General features: G+C 42.2%; 1 protein-coding gene across 5 annotated transcripts in view; it reads left to right on the plus strand.

The window, feature by feature from the left end:
• The window catches only part of VWA3B (von Willebrand factor A domain containing 3B), an 81951-nt gene continuing 61427 nt past the window's right edge, over nucleotides 1–20524 (plus strand). For 3 of the 5 annotated variants that reach the window (XM_072994449.2, XM_072994450.2, XM_072994453.2), the window contains exons 1-7: nucleotides 1–144; nucleotides 4114–4188; nucleotides 5918–6145; nucleotides 6322–6416; nucleotides 8247–8497; nucleotides 14152–14311; nucleotides 18376–18545. In XM_072994449.2, coding sequence (XP_072850550.2) covers nucleotides 117–144; nucleotides 4114–4188; nucleotides 5918–6145; nucleotides 6322–6416; nucleotides 8247–8497; nucleotides 14152–14311; nucleotides 18376–18545 — 1007 coding nt within the window. In that variant the 5' untranslated portion in view covers nucleotides 1–116. Of the gene's footprint in view, nucleotides 145–204; nucleotides 338–4113; nucleotides 4189–5917; nucleotides 6146–6321; nucleotides 6417–8246; nucleotides 8498–14151; nucleotides 14312–18375; nucleotides 18546–20524 lie in introns of those variants that run through there. The other 2 variants (XM_072994452.2, XM_072994455.2) reach the window with 2 other exon arrangements.

Here is a 20524-nt window from a genome sequence, read left to right on the forward strand (position 1 = left end):
CCGTCTCCAGCGTCAACAAAAGCGGAGGTGGCAGGAGTTGCAGCAGCCGGAGCAGCCGCCGCGACCCGATCCGGAACAGGTCCGTCGAACTCGCTGGCCCTGCCCGTCACAATGGGATGGAAGCGGCCGGGCGGCTCCAACCAGGTGAGACGGGCAAACCTGTAGGGGGCGCACTGGAGGGCCAACAACTTGCACGGAGGATTCCCGTCCTCGCGAGAGGAAGGCGACTCGCCCTGGGCAGTTAATTCTGCGCCCCCCACCCCAACCCCCCGGGAGACTGACTTTCCCTTTACTGCTGCTGGCATCTGTGCACCGCTGCAAGCTACGTCGAAAATGAGTGAGATCCCTGTCGTACTTGCTATTATTAGTATTATTAGTGTTAGCGGTAGTAGTAACAGTTTCCCCACTAGTTATACTTCATCGCCTTTAAAAAAAAGGATATGCAGGCGCTCCGCACGCGGGGCTTTACAATCAAAGAACAAGGCCAAGGCATGGTAAAAGCAATCCATCTGCCACCCGTGCAAACGCTAGTGTGCCACAGAGAGAGAACAGGTGCGCGACCAAGCAGTTCAACAGTTAATGCCCCCCCCCTCGCCCGCCTTGGACTTAAAGTGCCAGACATGGAAGGGATCTGCAGCTTTAAGCATTGCACGAAGGGGGAAAAAAAACTTGGGGGAGCTGCGGGTTTCGTCCCGTGTAGTTCTGAGATCCCAGAACAGAGGCTTTGATAGGAAAACTTTTCCAGTTGCATAGAAATTTATGTTGTTGTTGTTGTTGTTGTTGTTGTTGTTGTTGTTGTTGTTGTTGTTGTTGTTGTTGTTGTTGTTGTTGTTATTATAATTAATTAATTAATTAATTAATTAATTAATTAATTAATTAATTAATTAATTTATATCCCGCCTATCTAGTCGTGGTGGACTACTCTTGTTTGCCTGTAGCAGGAATGGGCAACCTGTGGGGTTCTTAAGGTCTTGGCTTACAACTCCCATCATTCCCATATAGCCAGTGGTGAAATGTACTGGGAACTCCAGTCCAACATCATCTGGGGGGGGGGGGTCATAGGTCAGAGCGTTTGTGGTCCTCCCAATGTTTTTTAATGTAATCATCCTTTATCCTTGTCTCTGCATTTGCCCCCATGTCCTTGTTCTAGATGAGAAGGATTCCTGGAGAAACTTCCATGCCATGTTATTTTCAGTTTCTTAGGAAACAAATCCAGTTAAAGAGCAGGATCCTTTCAGTTTAATGCATTGTCTTGTCACATCATCACTGTGCAATTTACAAAACTGTTGCTGCTTTATGAGTTAAAGCAGCAGTCGGTGGAAAGTTTGCTACTAATGTGGGCACATCTAAGTGATTATGTGGGAATCCGTGGAATCATGACTTCCCATATAGTTCTTTCTGATGAGCAAGTAGTACCTAGGTTAAAATCCAACGTAGAACTTTTCATACATATGATCATTAATATTTCTTACATTTTTTTACAATTGCATCTATAAAATCACTCATCTAATTTCAGCCTCTTTTTCTGTGATTGTTGCTGTTCAGATCTTAAAATCTCAAAAGCATATGGTGGTCACTACAGTGGTGCCTCACTAGACAGTTACCCCGCATGACAGTTTTTTCGCTAGACGTTGACTTTTTGCGATCGCTATAGCGATTCGCAAAACAGTGATTCCTATGGGGGAATTTCGCTGGACAATGTTTGGTCCCTGCTTCGCAAACTGATTTTCACTAGACAACGATTTTGACAGCTTCCTTCGCGCTCGCAAAACAGGTGTTTTCGGGACCTAAGCTTCGCAAGACAGCGATTTAAACAGCTGATTGGCGGTTCGCAAAGTGGCTTTCCTATGGCTGATCTTCGCTAGACAACGACGATTCTTCCCCATTGGAACTCATTAAGCAGGTTTCAATGCATTCCAATGGGGAAATGCTTTTTGCTAGACAACAATTTCGCTAAACAGTGATTTCAGTGGAACGGATTATCATCGTCTAGCGAGGCACCACTGTATACAGAAATGATACTCCAAGTTATGAGTATGTTGTAGTTCTTAGGGATGCTTAGTTCAGAGTAGCCTGCACCGAAAGTGTAGTATTATATGTGTCTATTTAGAAGTGAATTCTGTGAGGCTCAACCCAGTTCTCACATTCTGAAGACCCGACATTCAGAGTATGAGGGAGAATCTGTGCACTTGTGGAACATTTTTGTTCTATTTTGGTTTTCTTCTGGCCTGTAGGTCGATTCTCTGGCTGCAAGTTGAACCTAAATTTTGCGGCCAGAGAAGTCTGTAACTCGAAAAGTCTGTAAGTCGAGCCGTCTGTAAGTCAAGGGTCCACTGTACAAAGAACATAGCCATACTTACATAGCACTTGATAGCAGTGAAAACATTTCATGCATATTATGGGAGATGCGTGGAAATTATTCTGAAGAACTAAGTTTTGTGTTGAGATTTTATAATGTTGGTTGTAACCAGGGTGGATTTGATTTAAATCAAATCAATTTAAACTTGCTTTTTATAGTTTAAATAACAAATCAATTAATTGTTTTAAAAAAAATCATTGATTTTTATCCACTCTGTTCCCAACCCGCCACTGTGCTCAGTGATTGACAATGGTTCATATTATGTGTTATCAGTATTTAGAGATAAACTTCTGTCTCCTAAGAAGCACAATACACAACTTGTTACTGTTTACTGCAGTCAAAAGGCAAGTATTTGCACAAACTCTCCAGTGTGTGCATACATTTAGATCATTTAAAAGTGTTTACAGTTGCCCAAGTAACTATTATGATAATGAATTAATGATTTACTATATAACTAAAAAGATAGGACATCAGTGGAATGTTTCTCAGGCTGAGTGAATCAGAAAAACAAAATAAAACAAAGCCAACCTAAAATTCTAAGATAAAACTGCTGAAGGGAAGGCTCTTAGTATCTGTTCTCTTGATTGTGGTCAACGTACTTCTGGAAGACTTCCCTAGACGGTGATATAGGCAGCTTGAGGCAGGACAGGTGTTGATTCCCCTTGAAATTTGGGGTTGTGGTGGGCAGGAGGTGCTTGCCACCTCAGTCCATGAGCTGGTCTGAGGTAGAGTCTGAGGTAGAGGTGGGGTAGAGTCTGTGATTCCCAAAGAAAGAATGGGGGAAATTTCGGATGTGGCTGTTTCTGTTGAGGAACAGGGGGATCTCCTCAAATCATGCAGAGCTGAAACTCTTTCCTTAAGCTAAACTCATACTACAACATTTAGTTTATCATGAGCTACATAAACAACTCTTTGGCCTCTCAGGCTGGGTATCTCTCTGTCATGAGCACGATTCTCCAAGGTAAGAGAAATACTTGATTGATTGATTTTTACCCCACCTTTCTCCTTAAAAAGACCCAAGGTGGCTTACAACAATTAAACGACAATATTTAAAAGCTAAGACAGTAAGTGTACAAATATTAAAAAGAATTAAACAAGTTTTATATTTAAAATGGTCAATAAAATCAAGAGAATAGCTTAGAAATGTATATTATGAGTCTATATTTCCTCACAAACTAACATACAGAACTCTAGCTAAGTTGAAATGCACAGGATTGGCCTGGAATGGTAGCATCTGCCTTTCTCCTGTGAAGACACCCTCCCTGCAAATCTCATTTTTTTGTACACTGCACCTATGGTACATGCCTGGAGTTTTTGTCTGCTCCTTGTTTTTTATGTCTCCTTGAGAGAAAGTTGAAGTGGGGGTTGGGGGACACAGTGTCAGACAGCAGAGAAAAAAAGGACAGAAAAGTCTGTTAATGGGTAAGAGAAAATTTTATTACTATTCACATATACTGACGCTTTACGGATAACTTTCTTTCTTCACAAGCTGAAAGTACAGGATGCACAGCATCTGCTAGAGATCCAGTAGCAATTACTACCAGCTGTTTATAGGCATAATTCTAACCCAGCTTTCTGAAGGATGGTTGTTTTTTAAAAAAGTAAGAAGCTATATGAATTTCTTTAGAGCACTAAGGTTCTAATAAAAAACATTGTTGGAGCTAATATACGTATTTGTCCTGTTTCTGAATTATAGGGTCCACCCTCATTGGATGGTAGTAATATAACAAAAATGTTTTTATTTATGTTTTAAGGGGAACACCAAAGGAAGCAAAAAGTCAGCATTAGAATGACTGGCACCATGGGTAAACGGCTTATGTGGAGTGCACGTGAGTATTTTAAGATGACATTTCTCTAAATAATTTGCAGCTGAAAGGTCTCCTGAATATATTTCAATAGAAAATTCATAATTTTGACAAGGGAGATAGTTTTGTCTGGAAAAAAATAGTTGTCTCTGGTATTTAGTGAGTACATATCTCGCATTATTCTCTGGGGTATCCAAATAAAAAGGAAGAGATAGCAGCTTTAATAAACAGCAAAAAAAATCTGTGCTTTGTGTTGGTAAGAATGAAACTGAACTGATATTAGGTATGATGCCATGGATTGTTCATGAACATTCCACTTAGTCCTTGAGTGAAGCTTGATGCAACATGATTTTTTGCAATCCAATCTATGTGAAGGAGGGGAAGATTGTCTATTCGTCTGAGATTAAAAGTTCATGTCATCCTGAAGGACAGAGTGAATTCTGTGGAGACAGGTTAAAGAAAGACAAGTCAAATAGAGGGTCCCACATGATAGGAAAGAACCAGCATGTCCAGAGATGGTATGGCTGACAGAAATGAGCAGGTAAGGTGGTATTCTAGAGCAGTGGTTCTTAACCTTTGTTACTCGGATGCTTTTGAACTGCAACTCCCAGAAACCCCAGTCAGGACAGCTGGTGGTGAAGGCTTCTGGGAGTTGCAGTCCAAAACTCCTGAGTAACCCAAGGTTAAGAGCCAGTGTTCTAGAGCCAGAAGCTAATGGAAGAGAAAACAGAAAAGGAGAATTGGATATATATGGGCAGAAGAAACAGTTGTGGGAAAGAGACAATAAAAATGTCTCCTCAAAACATCTCATCTTACTCATAGTATGGGAGATAAAGAGAGATGTTGTGAGTTAGTGTGAAAGACAAAAATACAGCAGAATTGAGGGGTTAAAAAAGTAGTACAGAATGGACAGTGGGACTAGAGGAAAGAAGGAAAGAAGGGTGGACTGTGGGCTGGAATGTGAATCACATCACATCCAGTGTGGACAGTGAAATCCCAAATCAGTCTGCAGCCCCTGTGTAAGCACTGACTGTGATTTCAAACGTAATATAGGCCACAAATCAGTGTAATCACACCCTCGCTGAACCACACTGAAATCTGCTCAAGTACATCATATGTTTATATCATTCCCATAGCTATTGCTAGGTAGAAATTACTTCTGATAGGAACATTCTCCTCAATTCATGTTAGGGCTTCAAAGAGTAATACAGCAGCCTCTATAGTTTAGTGAGCCTTTGAATCATAAGTTTTGGAGGGCATCTTGTAGGTCACCTAGTTTGCTGAACAGTTTGATTCAGGAAACCCAGAGGTTCTACAAACACACCTCAAGTAGCTGCCCAGCCTCAGTCTGAAGGCCCACCACTGAAGAACCACCAGCCCACTCCTTCAATAGAAAGTATGAAAGAAAAGGTCAATGGTTTTCTGACACTCCTGGTGTTTCTGTATTGGAAGAGGTGGATGAAAAGTTTGTGGCCTAACTCTAAACCCAGCTTTTACTTTTCCTATTTTGCCTGAGTTGCTTGTGTTGTTGTAACTTGTAAATGCCATTAAAGGTTTCAGAACAGAACCCAGCTTTCTTTTTTGAGGACACAAAAAAACACTAAATCTGCCCTCTGAAGAAATGCCCTCATTAGCATGCCTAAAAATTAGGAGTTGTAAGAACACAGTAAAATAACTTCAAAATGTAATAGTTGGGGACAGTAAGCTGAGTTAATTGCTATGAACCTAACTTATGATTTTTCCCTCTTAACAGAACTTACAAGTGAGGAAAAGCCTTCAAAAGATCATGAAAAACCCAAGTCCCTTGTTGCCTTCAGTCAAAACTTGGAAGCAAAAGAAAGGAGAGATCTTGGCATTCAGTGGGATTTAGATGTGCAGCCTCTCCTTTCTTCTGCTAAATGGCTTCAGATACATGGGCTCAAGAGAAACAACTTGACTTATTCTCAGATTTTGTCCCAGATCGGATTTCAGCAGAAAGAAGGTAATCACAAATCAAATCACAGTGGTGGACTTTTTTTTTTTGCCCAGTATGCAGCCTGATCCTTTAGGTGTGGGGTTCCTGTGTCTTGCATCATTCCTAATCTGGCAAATGGTTGTACTGGAACAGGGACTTAATGTTCCAAAACGTGATACATGTAAAACATCTTTCTGTTCTAGATTATGTGCCTGTTTTGGGGAAGTTTGTAGCTTCCAGATATGCGAATGAGTTGTATCGTCAATTCAAGACAGGACCAAATGGCAAGGTGTATAAAGTAAGTGTGACAGATTTGTATTGAGCTGGAGTAATAACTTATTTTCTTTTTGAAAAATAATATTACATTGTCAGAAAGAGATCGTTGGAGTACAAGAATTCTCTGCTGTCAGCCCTTAAAGGGGGAAAAAATGATTTTACTTGATATTCTTTGCAGCTTGAGCCACAGAATTTAGATTTGACCAGTCTGTTGATACGGGACATAGGAAGGACCTTTTGTAAACTAGGAATGGAAAGTAACAATAGATATGGATTTGGGAGAGCAGAGATACCAGGTGACAGGCACTGAAGGCATTTGACAGAAAAGCACTATCCAAGGGCTTTCTTTGCATGTGCAGTATATGCCACAGGCAAGAAGGGCAGGGCTCTGGCTCCGCCTTCCTGTTGTTGCTCTTTCCACACTAAAGCACTGTGTCTGAAGAGAAAGCACTGTTGTCGCCATGGAGGCTCCACGCACGAACAGGAATGAGGGGGAAAAAATCAGAGTTCTGGTACATGTGCAGAGCCTTGAGCAATAGAACCAGGTCTTCTTTTCAGACACAGCAGTTTTGTGTGAGGAAAGTGACAGTGGGGAAGGGGAGGACTACAGTGTCCCCCCCTCCCTTTGTATGTGAAAGATCACGCCTGTATGAGACTATGTTGTTTTCCAAATCAGGACTACCTCTTTGACTCCCACAAAATACTGATAAAGGAAAAAAAAAACATCCCCTCCCCTCACTCCCACATATCCTAACTCCAGACAGAACTTGGTAAGGCAGTGCTTGGATTTCTGTACTTCCTATATTGTTCTCTCTCTCTCTCTCTCTGATGTGCCATCAAGTTGCACCGACATACGATTAGTGCTTTTACCATTGCCACCCTCCAGTGAGTTTCTGCAGCTAAGGAGGAATGTGAATCCCGCTCTCTAGTCTATCACTGTATCCACTACACCATACTGGCTCTTGTGTGTAGTATGTAGTAGAGTGTAGTCCACACTAGTGTTGGATTACAACTTCCGGAATCCTCCAGCCAGACTACAGCTCCTGGAATTCTTTACCTAGCATGTTGAATGTTCAAATCTCTCTCTTGTTTTTACTGAATTCAGTGCAGAATAATAGCTTCTGATTTGCCCTCTGATGTAATGGAAGACAAAACCCAGCTAATTTGGACAAATGTTAACAAAATGATACATGTCTGTGTTTTACTCAGAGTGGTGAGCCCTTAGGTCAAGTGTCCCCAACCTCCAGTCTGTGGCCCAGTACTGGGCCATGGCCTTAGCAGGACCAGGCCACAGAGACAGATCTCCGGCGCCCCCGCACGCACACACCCACACCCAGGCACGTCTGGCCTCCCACATACATGGACACCCTGCCCATGGACGTACAGATACATGCACACCCTGCCCACGCATGTACGGACACAAGCACAGGCCCCCCACATGCACACACGGACACCCCACACATGCATGGACACCCCACCCCTGCATGCACGCATGGATGGCCTGCCTACGCATGCATGGATCCCCCTCATGAACTGGTCCATGGTTCGAAAAAGGTTGGGGATCACTGCCTTCGGGAACCTGTTTCTGGAATGAAATCTTCCAGGATCCCAATCTTTTGACCTTTCTAGCTAAGCTGGATGGGAGTTGTAGTTCATCAATATTTGGAAGCCCAACATGCTGCTTTTAGTAATCTGTTAAGTAGATGTGTCAGATTTTCAGAGTGGTCTGAGTGCTTTGAGGCTCCTAAAGATGGGACAGCGTCTGTACTGTCCAAAATGTTGCACAGTGTTTTAATATTTATTTCTTTGTATTTATTTAATATTTATTTCTCTCAATCTAATTTAAATATAGCTGACAGCCAATAAAGATCTGCTTTATCATTTTGTGGATTGCCTTACTGGAGCTATTGAACTATACAAACAAAGAATGGAATGGCTAACCACAGAAAGTCGGCAAATATTTGGAGTGATTCAGGAACAAAGTATCACCATAGTTCTGGATTTTGGTGCTGCTTCTCAAGCGGAGTTTGCTCTGTGCCGAGAAGCACTTTCTATGGTCTTCAAACAGCAGGTGGCCCAAATAGCCAAATTTAACCTCATTTGGTAAGTTCTTTTACACATTAATGATGAGATTTGCTTTTATTCCTGAATCTGTAACCATGGCAGCAGATAATGTGGGAATGCATTAAAAATACTTGGCTACTGAAAATAATTGTACTTTGCTTGCAGGAACTTTTATGCCATTTCTGATTTGAATCTATGCATAGGAAGTCTCCTGTTCACATCCATGTAGCAGGAATAGAGAGCTTCGAGTGGATGAAGTCTAATGGGCATAAAGGTAAAGCTTCCCCTTGACATTTTTAGTCCAGTCGTGTCCGACTCCAGGGGGGGGCGGTGCTCATCCCATTTTCAAGCCGTAGAGACAGCGCTTGTCCAAAGACAGTTTCCGTTGTCATGTGGCCAGCGTAACTAGGGAACACCGTTTTTACCTTCCCACCCAGGTGGTACCTATTTATCTACTCGTATTTGCATGCTTTTGAACTGCTAGGTTGGCGAGGACCTGGGACAAAGCGACGGGAGCTGACTCCATTGTTTGGATTTGATCTTACGACTGCGGGTCTTCTGACCCTGCAGCAAAGGCTTCTGTGGTTTAGCCTGCAGCGCCACCACGTCCCTTAAATGGACATAGACAGAGGCAAAAGTGGGTGACCACTGAGGCATTGTGTAGCTCTTTCTCTCCCTGTACTATTCCATCTTTACCTCTCATGTGCACACAAATGCACAAAGAAGAGGATTCCCAGAAGAATTAGATCACACTGAGGGCTGCGTAGATCTGCATCAAAAATTTTAGGTTCCGCACCTAAGGAGGGAAGAGTGCCGTCGGAGTTCTGTTAGTGTAGATCTACACTCTACAGTTTGTCTCAGGTTGATACCTTTTTAATTGCCGTGCCTCTTTCCTAAGGAATCCTGTAGCTTGGTGAATGTAGTTGAAATGATTTGCTGTACTTCAGAGGACTGGTCTCAGAGGTAGCACCACACTAAATTTAAAACACAGCGTTACGCAAAGTGAGGCTGTGAAAGCTACAGTGGTGTCAGGCTGCTATAACAGTGCATCATAGATACACTCCTAGCTTTTTGTCAATGGCAAAGAGTGGATTTTGCACCATTTATCTTCCCTCACTCCAAGTATTACATGCCATTTTATTTATTTATTTATCTATTTATTTATTTATTTATTTATTTATTTATTTATTTATTTATTTATTTATTTATTTATTTATTTATTTATTTATTTATTTATTAGATTTTTACCCCGCCCCCTTAGACAGCGTCTACTCGGGGCGGCTTACAAATATAAAAAAATCATAAAATATAAAAAAAAATCACAATCATCCACTGATGTTTTGCATTCAGAAATCCCTCCATCACAAATCTTGGTTGGCTAAGCGGACTCCTCCTGTTTGTTCAGAAAATCCAGGCAATACTGTGAGAATGCTTTCCCTGAGTGTAGATGATATTTTCTGTGACTAGTCTGACTTATTCCCAGTTTGGGATTTATATGCCCTGTGAGAAGTCACAGAGGAATGTTTCTTGGGCTATGCTGATGCCTAAGAACTTGGGCTAATGAACCAAAATGGTCATTAGCAGCCATGCTCAGCTCTTGCAAACTACAGGCTGTAGTTTATTTCCCTGAATCAACCCATCTCATAATATTTGGATTTCCTCTTTTCAAATTTTCCGAGCATTATTGTTTTTCTCATCTCTCATGGTGTGCCTAATGTACGGTTGCCTCTGTTGAGCCAATTTGTTTGGCTTCTAGAGGGAATCCCGACTTGATTTGCTTTAGTCTTTTGCCTAGTCACTGATTTTAGTGGGACGGGGCTGAGCAACTGAAAAGACTTGCATAGTGCCATCTGTCGTAAACAGAGTCTTAAATGGCTGGGTTTTCTATAAAACAAACTTGGCTTTCTGTCAGTTTCCATGTATGTGGCAAGAATTCATCCATTTACACGTGCACGTGTCATTTAAACATGCCTGCGCTTAACCAATTTCAAATGGCAACATCACTATATTTTACGTATCTGAATTTCAAAATGAAAGTGTGAATTTGCTCTGACTTCATATGACCAGGGGGACGTGGTGGCACTGCAGGTTAAACCGCAGAAGCCTCTGTGTTGCAAGGTCAGAAGACCAGCAGCCGTAAGATCGAATCCACGCAACGGAGTGAGCTCCCGTCGCTTGTCCCAGCTCCTGCCGACCTAGCAGTTCGAAAGAATGTAAATGCGAGTAGATAAATAGGGACCACTTCGGTGGGAAGGTAACGACATTCCGTGTCTAGTCGCGCTGGCCACGTGACCACGGAAACTGTCTATGGACAAACCCTGGCTCTATGGCTTGGAAATGGGGATGAGCACCACACCCTAGAGTCGGACACGACTGGACTAAATGTCAAGGGCAACCTTTACCTTTACCATATGACCAGAGAAATGATTGCTATATATGTTCTTCAGTGTAATAATATTTTTTAGAAAAAATGTCTCTTTATCTCCTTCTTGCTATTTGTTGTGCATTATTTCTTATTTTTTCTTCCTGAAGTATGTGCAATTGGACATATGACTTTCGTACATCTCCATTTGCATGCATTAAGTTGTACTAGACCAATGAAATTATACTGCCTGCCTAATTGTTGTCATGGAATCTATGACAATAATTAGACAATCAATATTGTTATGTAACATGACAGCTAGCATTCAGTCACTGGGACTTTTGAAGCTGTTTGTTCAAACTGATATCGTATTTTGAAGCATTAGAGGCGCAGGCCAAAGAAGGATGATGAAATTTATGTGCAATATAATGTACATGTCATAAGTTAGTTGCTTGCGAGATTGCTAGTGCTGTGGCCAAAAGGCTGTTTTGTAATTTATGCTAGCCTAAGTGGGATGTTGTCAGTGGTGTGGGAGATTATTGGTGATTTAAGAGCTCCTGCTTTGATCCTGGAGCTCACATGACTTGTGAACAATTAGTCATATTGGATGCAAGTTGGGGAAGCTCTGGGCTTGAGTCAGGACTCTTTACCTACCAACAGTGTTCCTTTGCCAGTGACATCCGAACTCTTTGGCTTGCATACAGTGGTGCCTCGATTTGCAACCGCCATGACTTGCAACCAATTTGAGTTACAGCCAGCTCCGGTTGCAACATTTTGCTTTCACTTGCAATCAGCGCTTTGAGATACAACAGGAAAAAATGCCTTTTTTCCCCATTGTTCCCTCCCTCCATCTTTTCCTGCCCTTTTTTTAACCTTAGAGGTCATCTTTGGTTAAAAAAAGTATCCCCCTAGTGGACGGATTAACCGTTTTTGCATTACAGTGGTGCCTCGACTTACAACCGTCCTGACTTGCAACCAAATCGGGTTATGACCAGCTCTGGTCACAAAATTTTGGTTTGACTTGCGACTGGAGTTTTGAGATACAATCAGAGAAAAGGTGGGGGAAAAGGCGGGGAATTTAAACTGCTAACTATTGGTTGGTGAAAAGGCTGCTTCTTTGTAGCTCCTTTGCCCCAGTGGTTAGAGAGTGTGCATTCAGAGGAGGTTTGGGACTGCCTGCTACTGCTGGAATGGGTTTGTTTGATTCTGGGGTGTGTGTGTTATGTTTCTGTGCTTTGATGGGTCTTGCAGTGTAGCATTTTTAGTCCCTGCTGGAATGGGTTTTGTTTGTTTGTTTTAGACTCCAAACTCTCCCCCCAGCATTATATTCTCTCTCTCTCTGTCTTCTCTCTTTTTGTGCCTACAAGCACAAACCTTTGTCTGAGGGGTCTGTGTACCCAAGTGATGATCTTCTTTCTTTCATTTTTTTTCCCCATTGTTCCCTCCCACCCTCCTTTCCTGCCCTTTTATTAACCTTTACAAATATCCGGAATGGATTAATCGCGTTTCATTGTATTCCTGTGGGAAATCGTGCTTTGAGTTACAACCAACTTGAGTTAGAACCATCATCCCGGAACAAATTAAGTTCACAACTCAAGGCACCACTGTAATTTACATAACCGGATTTGACCAGTAATATTTCCCTTCATCTGCCCTCTCAGTAGTTAATACAACTGTTGAACTCTGATCCAAATCAAACTAATTTTTCCTAATGCACTGAAATAGGACTCTTTTGTCCTCCAGATGCACTTTTTGTGGCAAAGTTTGCAAAGAAGTAAACCTGGAATAAAATATAGTCCTTCTAGGGTAGATCCAGGCAGCTTCACTGCACCCAGGGACCAATTTTCTATACCTGGAATGCTTCCAGATTGCACAGAGTACCGAACATGTAAAAACAAGAAAAAATGAAACTGAAACTCACCAGTAATCCACTTCGGGTTTAAAAATAATAATAGGGGTAATAGGTTGAACAATGCAAAGGTGCTATAGCATCTGTTTAAAAGGTGAATTGCTGCTCCTGGATGCTTCCGTACATTCATATCAGGCAAAAACAAAAGAAAAAAATTGAAAGGTAAAAATGTTGTGGCACCTTAAAGACTAACATATGTTTTTAATGTGAGGTTTTGTGGATCAAATTCACTTCATCAGACACAACAGTGAGATTACATGAGATCTCCACTGTTTCTGGTATGTTGTTTTTCTGGGAAAAATATTTCTGGAGGGTGGGGAGGACTAGTCTCATGGGGCTGAGCCCCCCAAAAGAACTTTGGAGGGTTATGTACAGCTATATTTTGCCCATCCATGTTCTAGGATATCACTTGGAACAGCTAAATAATAATTTGCTAAATAAGAGTCAACACTTTTGTAGCTTCCATTGATTCAATGGATCTACTCTAGCTAGAAGCTAACAATTGAATTCAGGCCAGTATCTTAGAAAAAACAAGCAAACAGATGCCTGGGGCAGAAAAATTCCCCAAACATTATAAATTTTTGCCATTATCATGTTTTTGGGACAAAACTTTTGGGGGAGAATCATGATGCAGAAAAGCTGAATGGAAGTGTGGTCGGTACAAACAGTGATGTTTCACTGGAATAGGAGACTCTTGAATATACTTGGTGAGGAAAAAACAAAACAGAACACGAAGAATAATTCTTATTTTTCACCTCATGTTTTCTGGCTTTGGGTGTACTGTGTTATAGCCAGAAATTTTCAGCAGGTAGATGAAAAATCAGTGATGTAAGGTTTTTAATGGAGTTAGATATAAAATTATTTAGTTTTCTTTATGGCAGGGTGGCTCTTCATGTCAAATCTGACCCTTTGAGGAATACATGGCCTTTGAGGGCAAAAGAAGGATGTGGAAAGTATGACATTTTGGCTAGGAGGCCACTATGTGTAGACTATGGGTCTTGGCAGTCCATCTTGGGTCCATAAGAACTCTGAGGTGACCCCATTTTGACAGCTGCCTGAGAACAAGGTCTTTAGCCCAAAGTTCTTTGATCTGCGTGGAGCCTTAAATCCCTCTTCCTTTCTCACAGACAGCTGCCAGACGGGAAAAAGGAACAGGACGTTGTCACTTACTGTGTATCAAAGTGAATTGGTGTGAGAAAGTGCACAGACATCTCCTAGACATTTGGCCTTTAGATCGTATGTCTGTCTAGATACTGGATAAGGTTCCTTTCTCCTCTGATCTTAAGAATTCCCAAAGCTGAAATTCAGATGGGGGTGGGGGCCGGAGGCTAAAAGTGCATGACTTCCTCTTAATTCACAAGTGTTGCATTGTGAGAGGATATAGCATTACCTCTGAGGATTTGAACTCCCTTTCCATTACAGGGGAGCTCAAGATCTCGTGAAGTGGCAGGAGAAAGCTGTTCCTGTGACGGAGGACTCCATAGAAGCTGCCATCGAGTGGCTGTGGGGGATGGACCATGGGTCAGCTGTTTGCCACACTGGCCCCACAGAAGCTATCTTGGAGGCCTTGTTTGATGAGACGGTAATCGCACACATATTTCCAAGAGTCTTCACTTAGTACTAAGGATATCCTTAGTCACTTGATGGATTGCCAAGTGTTACAGGGATGAATTATGAAGGGGCTAAAGGCTAATAAAAGAACATGGGAGGTCTCTGGGAGGAATTTTGTTCAAGCTGAGCTAGAGGCTGGTGCTTTCCAGTATCATATGTACACGACAGAATTGTGCTCTGAAAGCAGAAGCTTTGTTTCTGACTTCCCACAGAGCAAGAGGGAAATAAAAGGTTTCATGGCTCTGGGGAAGGCAGCATATCTTGGTTCATTAAGGAGGGATATGTGTGATCCTCTTCCCTGCAGAGGCACCTTCTTCAGGCAAACAAACAGTGAAATCAGAAAGTCATTATTAAAATCTCTTTTGCCCAGGCAAATCATGAAGCCATAATTCCCTGCTTTGGCAGCAGGGAGCGGGGCAGGATATTAAACCTAGTTTGATTTACTGGCTTTAGTATTATGGTTAATTATAGACTTCCTTGTGAGATCATTGTGTACCATGAAAGAAGAAACAAAAGGGGTTGTTTGTATAAGCCAAAGACAATGACTTCATCATCATCTTGCAACTGCAGAGCAAGAAGGGACCCTATGGATCATCGGGTCCAGCCCCTGTCAAGGAGACCCAGTGGAGGAATCAAAGTGCCAACCTCTGGCTTAGCAGCCAGAGATCTAAGCCACTGAACTATTTAGCAGTTTACTTGTGCAGACTTGACTGAATAAGCCAGGATAGGATTGTTCAAACATGGCCAGTTGGTTTGATTTCCCTCTAAAGTATATGTCTCATGTTATATATATATTGAGAAAGGAGCCTTGTACAACATGCTCAGGTACATCTGAGAAAAACCACACAAATATATAAACTATACTTTTAATGTTGCATTTGGAGGCATCAGTGCTTAGCCAGTTGGTGGTTATAAGGCGAGAGCTGTGCCAGAGCTGAAGGATACACACACAGACATGGCAGGAAGCTCTTGTTGCCCAAATAAAATCACAGGTCAGATAGAAAGGTCGTCATTGCCCTTCCGGTTTGGAAATTTCAGTGGCTAGGCTGGGCTGTCAGGGCCAGTACAGAGAACTATGAGCATTCTGTCAAGATTTTCTGAGATGAAGTTCCGTAGCTCAGCGTATGAGATGGATGTATGCAGTTCACTATTATACCCATGGAACTTCTTGCCATGGGTAACATGGCCAACCATAAAGCAAAGCTTTATGGGGATATCATGGGTTTCATATTACCTGTATAATTCCAAGTTTGAACTCAACCTGCTGAGGGGCTAAAGAGGACCATGGAACTTTCAGTCCTCTGACATCAGTTCTCAGAAACTCCCAACAATCATGGCCAGTGGTTAAGAACTATAGAAATTGAAGCCCCAAACATGTAGAGGGCTAAACTTTCCCCCTTGCTGTTACAGGAGGTGACAGGCAATTAAATGTATGGTGTAATATTAGAGGAGCTGAGTAAGGACAAAGGTTGGGATCTGTAGGGATATAAAAATGTTGGGTAGAAAATGTTCTAGCCGCCGCTGACATTAAGCCCACCAGTCTTCCAAGTGATGAATCTAAAGGCTCTTAAGCTTAGTAGCTGCATTGCGTCAGACTACAGGTAGGATGTTGCCAGACTGAATGTACCTCCCTCCATCCCAAATAATTTTCTGCATGTGGACAATGGCCAGAATCCTATTGGGATTTTACTCTGGAGTAAGAGAAATAGCACCAGTTATAGCAACAAATTGCAGCTAATTAACAAGAGGCTGGTTGCACGATTGACCATGTGACTAGCAGATACCCAACAGGCACCCAACACCTTGCTAATTAGCTGTAATTTGTTGCTGTGACTGATGGGATTTCACCTTCTCCAGAATAAAATTCCAATAGATTTTTGGCTGATAAATCACTGTGAGAACATGTAATTAAGCTGTTGTCGTCAATGGAATATTAATAACTGAATACATCTTCTACAGTTTCCATTTATTGATGGAGGGACGTCCTGACTTGAGTGAAGTGAAATTATTTCCCCATTTTTAAAAATGTTTTCTCCTCTGCCCTGCCATGTTTAATGTCCTGTTATGGGTAAGCATTGTGGTTGTGTAACGCTGAAGACTGAGTAAAAATACATGAGCTGTGCAGATGGTCAGGAATAGTAGAGAGAAATGCCTACGGAAAGTGAAATAGGCTGAGAATTGGAAAAAGGTGGAAGTGATTAGCTTTCGGATCAAACATTCCTTAGAAGATATGTGCACACGGTGCACGTCAGCTTGTGTTCTTCAGAAGATTTTGTTCCAGCTTGGAAATAGCTAGAGGTCACAGCACTAGCATATGTGATGTGAATTGCTGTTGGCACAGCACCACAAATGTCAAAGGGAATGGCGTCTTATTCATTACAAAATAGAACTAGCCATTCTTAGTTTGATAGGTACTAGGTTCTTCCCTAATGTGACACATCCAGAGACCCTTATTAAGGTGAATCCCAAAGGATGACTGGCAAGCACTGATGATACTGATACAGAGCCCCTGTTTGGGGTGGGAAGGACTGAATGTATTTGCTATAAGGGATCTGTTCCTTGCAAACCAAGCAATGTTTTCATGAGGCCTGTGCTGAATCTCCTCCTCTGCTGATGAATGGAGTGAGATCACATGGTATGGGCCACACAGGAAAGAGCAACAATGTCAGGCAGCATGGCTAACCTTGTCCTGTATTGACAATTTACTACATCCTGCAGTGCTTGAGTAAGAAGGTGAGACGAAAAGCCCCGCACCTCGTCTTGCACCCTGGTTGACACATACCCATCAAAGGGCAAAGCTGAGATCTATGTGGACTCCTCAGTTGTTGCTTCGTTGCATCTCCCATCAATCCTGCCTTATGTTGGCAATTGTGAGGGATGGAGGGAGTCCCAGTCCAACAACATATGGAGGGTCCCCATTCTTGACATAAGGGTGTTTGTCGTCGTTGTTTAGTCGTGTCCGACTCTTCGTGACCCCATGGACCAGAGCACGCCAGGCATGCCAGGCCCTCCTAACTTCCACTGCCTCCCGGAGTTGTGTCAAATTCATGTTGGTTGCTTCGCAGACACTGTCCAGCCATCTCATCCTCGGTCGTCCCCTTCTCCTCTTGCCTCCACACTTTCCCAACATCAAGGTCTTTTCCAGGGAGTCTTCTCTTCTCATGAGATGGCCAAAGTACTGGAGCCTCAGCTCCAGGATCTGTCCTTCCAGTGAACACTCAGGGTTGATTTCCTTTAGAATTGATAGGTTTGTTCTCCTTGCAGTCCAGGGGACTCTCAAGAGCCTCCTCCAGCACCACAATTCAAAGGCATCAATTCTTCGGCGGTCTGCTTTCTTTATGGTCCAGCTCTTACTTCCATACACCCAATATGGGTGTTCGCCCTCTCCCAATGATGCATCCTGCCTCTAAATCTGGAGACAGGCAGCATGTACATAACGTTTACTATTAAAATAGGTGCATTGCTTAGCGGTAGAGCAGAAGCTTTGCATACAAAAAGTCCCAGATTCAATCCCTGGCATCTTCATGAGGAGCTTCAACAAATATCTTGTACTGAAAACCTTGCCAGTCTGCATTGAGGGTCTTGGGCTAGATGACATGAGGGTGTGACAAGGAGACTTTTTATTTCTTCTCTGGCATCTTAGCAGCAGACCCAGGCAGAATGGAGCTGATATATAAATGTGTGTTTAGGATGACCTGAAGCACCACATAAAGCGATGATAGCTGGTTTGGTAGAATATGAACAGGGCTTGGGGTGTTGCTATCCCGCAGGCCAAAGTGGTGCTTTAAACTGGTACCTTTAGCTTTTGCTTAGGTGTTGTGATAGCAAGCTTGTGCATGTCTTGTCTCAGAAATTGCTGACAGAGTTTTGCCTTGTCAGCATCTTCCAACCAGCATGATTCTCTCTCTCTCTCTCTCTCTGTTTTCTGTGAGGGAAAGGGAGGTATCCCCAAATCCCTGATATGGAGCTCATTGTGTACCCTGCTGGGCTGGGGGCTTAATTCTGATTTCTCTCCTTATGATTTGTCCATTATAGACAGAAGCTGTGTACTATTTTGTTGTGGGTGACATGCCAGAATGCTTGAAGCACTTGCTCCTACAGAAGATCTCAAGAAGCCCATGCCCTGTCCACTCTGTCTCTTTTAATGCTAGGGAAGAAGAAACAATAAATTTCTTAAAGGAACTGAGCCAAGTGACCAGTGGCAGGTATGAGGTAAATGATTTCAGTACTACAAACTGATTTTGAGAATGGGTTTATCCGTCCTTGTGATGGCTTTCTTCTTTGTCCATGCTTTGTCCACATTTTGTTCATACAGATATATTTTGATAGCATTAGATCAAGGGGAAGGGTCCCTCATCCCAAACTACTGATGACAAGGAACAGCTTGGTAGAAGAGCTTGGAAACATTTCTATTTTAACCAACAACTCCCAGAATTCACCAGCCAGGGTAGCCAGTGATCCTGCTTGCTGGGGGATTCTGAAAGTTTTTGTCCCAAATGGAAATATTTCCTAGTTGTACTCAGTAGTCTTGTGTTCGTGGAAGCCATAATGGTGCTTAAAATGCTGAGGCCTCAGATTCTATTTGGCTTGCACTTAAAACAATAACCAATAACCAGAAAAAAGTATAGCCCTAAAGCACCAATTTGTGGTTGGTGTAACATCCCACCCTCCGGTGATGGTAGGGGGCACCTGTGCTCCCGACTTAGACCAATTTAGCAATTATTCCTTCTTTTTTAGTTAGCTCTTGTAACAGTTTTCCCAAATCGACTCCCTTCTGGATGTGTTAGAGTCAGACTATAACTCCCATCATTCCCAGCTGGTGGTGAAGGAAGTGGTAGCCCAACCTATGTAGAAGGCAATAGAGCAGAGAGGGCTTCATCAGAACTGTAGATTGAGAAGGTCATCCTAGAAATATCTGGAGAATTCTCAACATCTTGTTAAAAAGGACTGTTCCAATATTATAATTTGGCATATAGGAAGAGCAGATGATCCCATTATGACCTTTAAAGTATATTTTGCTATAATGCTTCCTAGGATGTCCTCCCAATATACACAAGATACAAGAAATAAAATAAAAATGCATCTTCATATGTGGCATTCTGAATGACCACTGTTTTGACATTCTTATTTTGAAAACATTGCACCCCACATTATGTCATGACTTTTATAAGGTCATAATAGGGCTTGTGTCTGAAAATCAACTGAAATGATTGGAATTATTCATTACATTTTAATCCTTCCAAGAGTATCAGCTCATAGTGGAATTAGACATGGTTCTTCTTCCCCAAGCCTGTAAGGAAGGCTCAGTCTGTAAGATGACGGGCGGAGAGTGGTTCACCCAAGGTGATTCAGAGGACTTCACTGCTAAATGGGGCTGTGAATTAGTATGGCATTTGTTTTTATCCTTTTCAGTACAGTGGTGCCTCGCACAACGAGTGCCTCACACAACGATACATTCACACAACGATGGCTTTTTCTGAAAAATTTGCCGCCTCACACAACGATGTTTCCTATGGGGAATTTTCGCACAACGATGTCTCTTTTCACTCATTTAAAAGTGCCTTAAATTGTTTGAAACCTGTTTTAAAAGCTTGGCATCGATAGTCCAGCTTGTAAAACGTAAGCAAACTTAATTTGGTGTTGTTCTGAGGCGTCGTTAATTTTTGGTGAATTTTTCTCTCTCTCATTGAGAAGCATTGGACAGACCGTTCAATGGCTTTCAATGGAGAATAAAAAAAATCACCAAAATTTAACGAAAACTCAGAACAACACCAAATTAAGTTTGCATAGGTATCAGGAGGTGGGCTAACGACTGCAAGCATTTAAAACAGGTTTCAACCAGTTTAAGACACTTTTACAGGAGCGGAAAGGGACTTCGCAAACCCATTCAAATGCATTGAGTCGGCTTCAATGCATTTCAATTGGGGAACCGCGTTTCCCTCAACGATGTTTCCTATGCCGATTTTCACTTAAGGATGGCAATCCGTTCCAATTGGAACGGATTAACCGGTTTTCAATGCATTCCTATGGGAAATGGTGTTTCACAGAACGATGTTTTCACAGAACGTTTTTTTAAAACCAATTAACATTGTTGTGCGAGGCACCACTGTATTTGTATGCTCACTGTTGTTAGCTTTAATATTGTATTTTCATGATGTAAATTGTCTTGAGTCCTTTTTGAGGA

Source organism: Pogona vitticeps, chromosome 3, assembly GCF_051106095.1.
Source record: "Pogona vitticeps strain Pit_001003342236 chromosome 3, PviZW2.1, whole genome shotgun sequence".
NCBI lineage: Eukaryota > Metazoa > Chordata > Lepidosauria > Squamata > Agamidae > Pogona > Pogona vitticeps.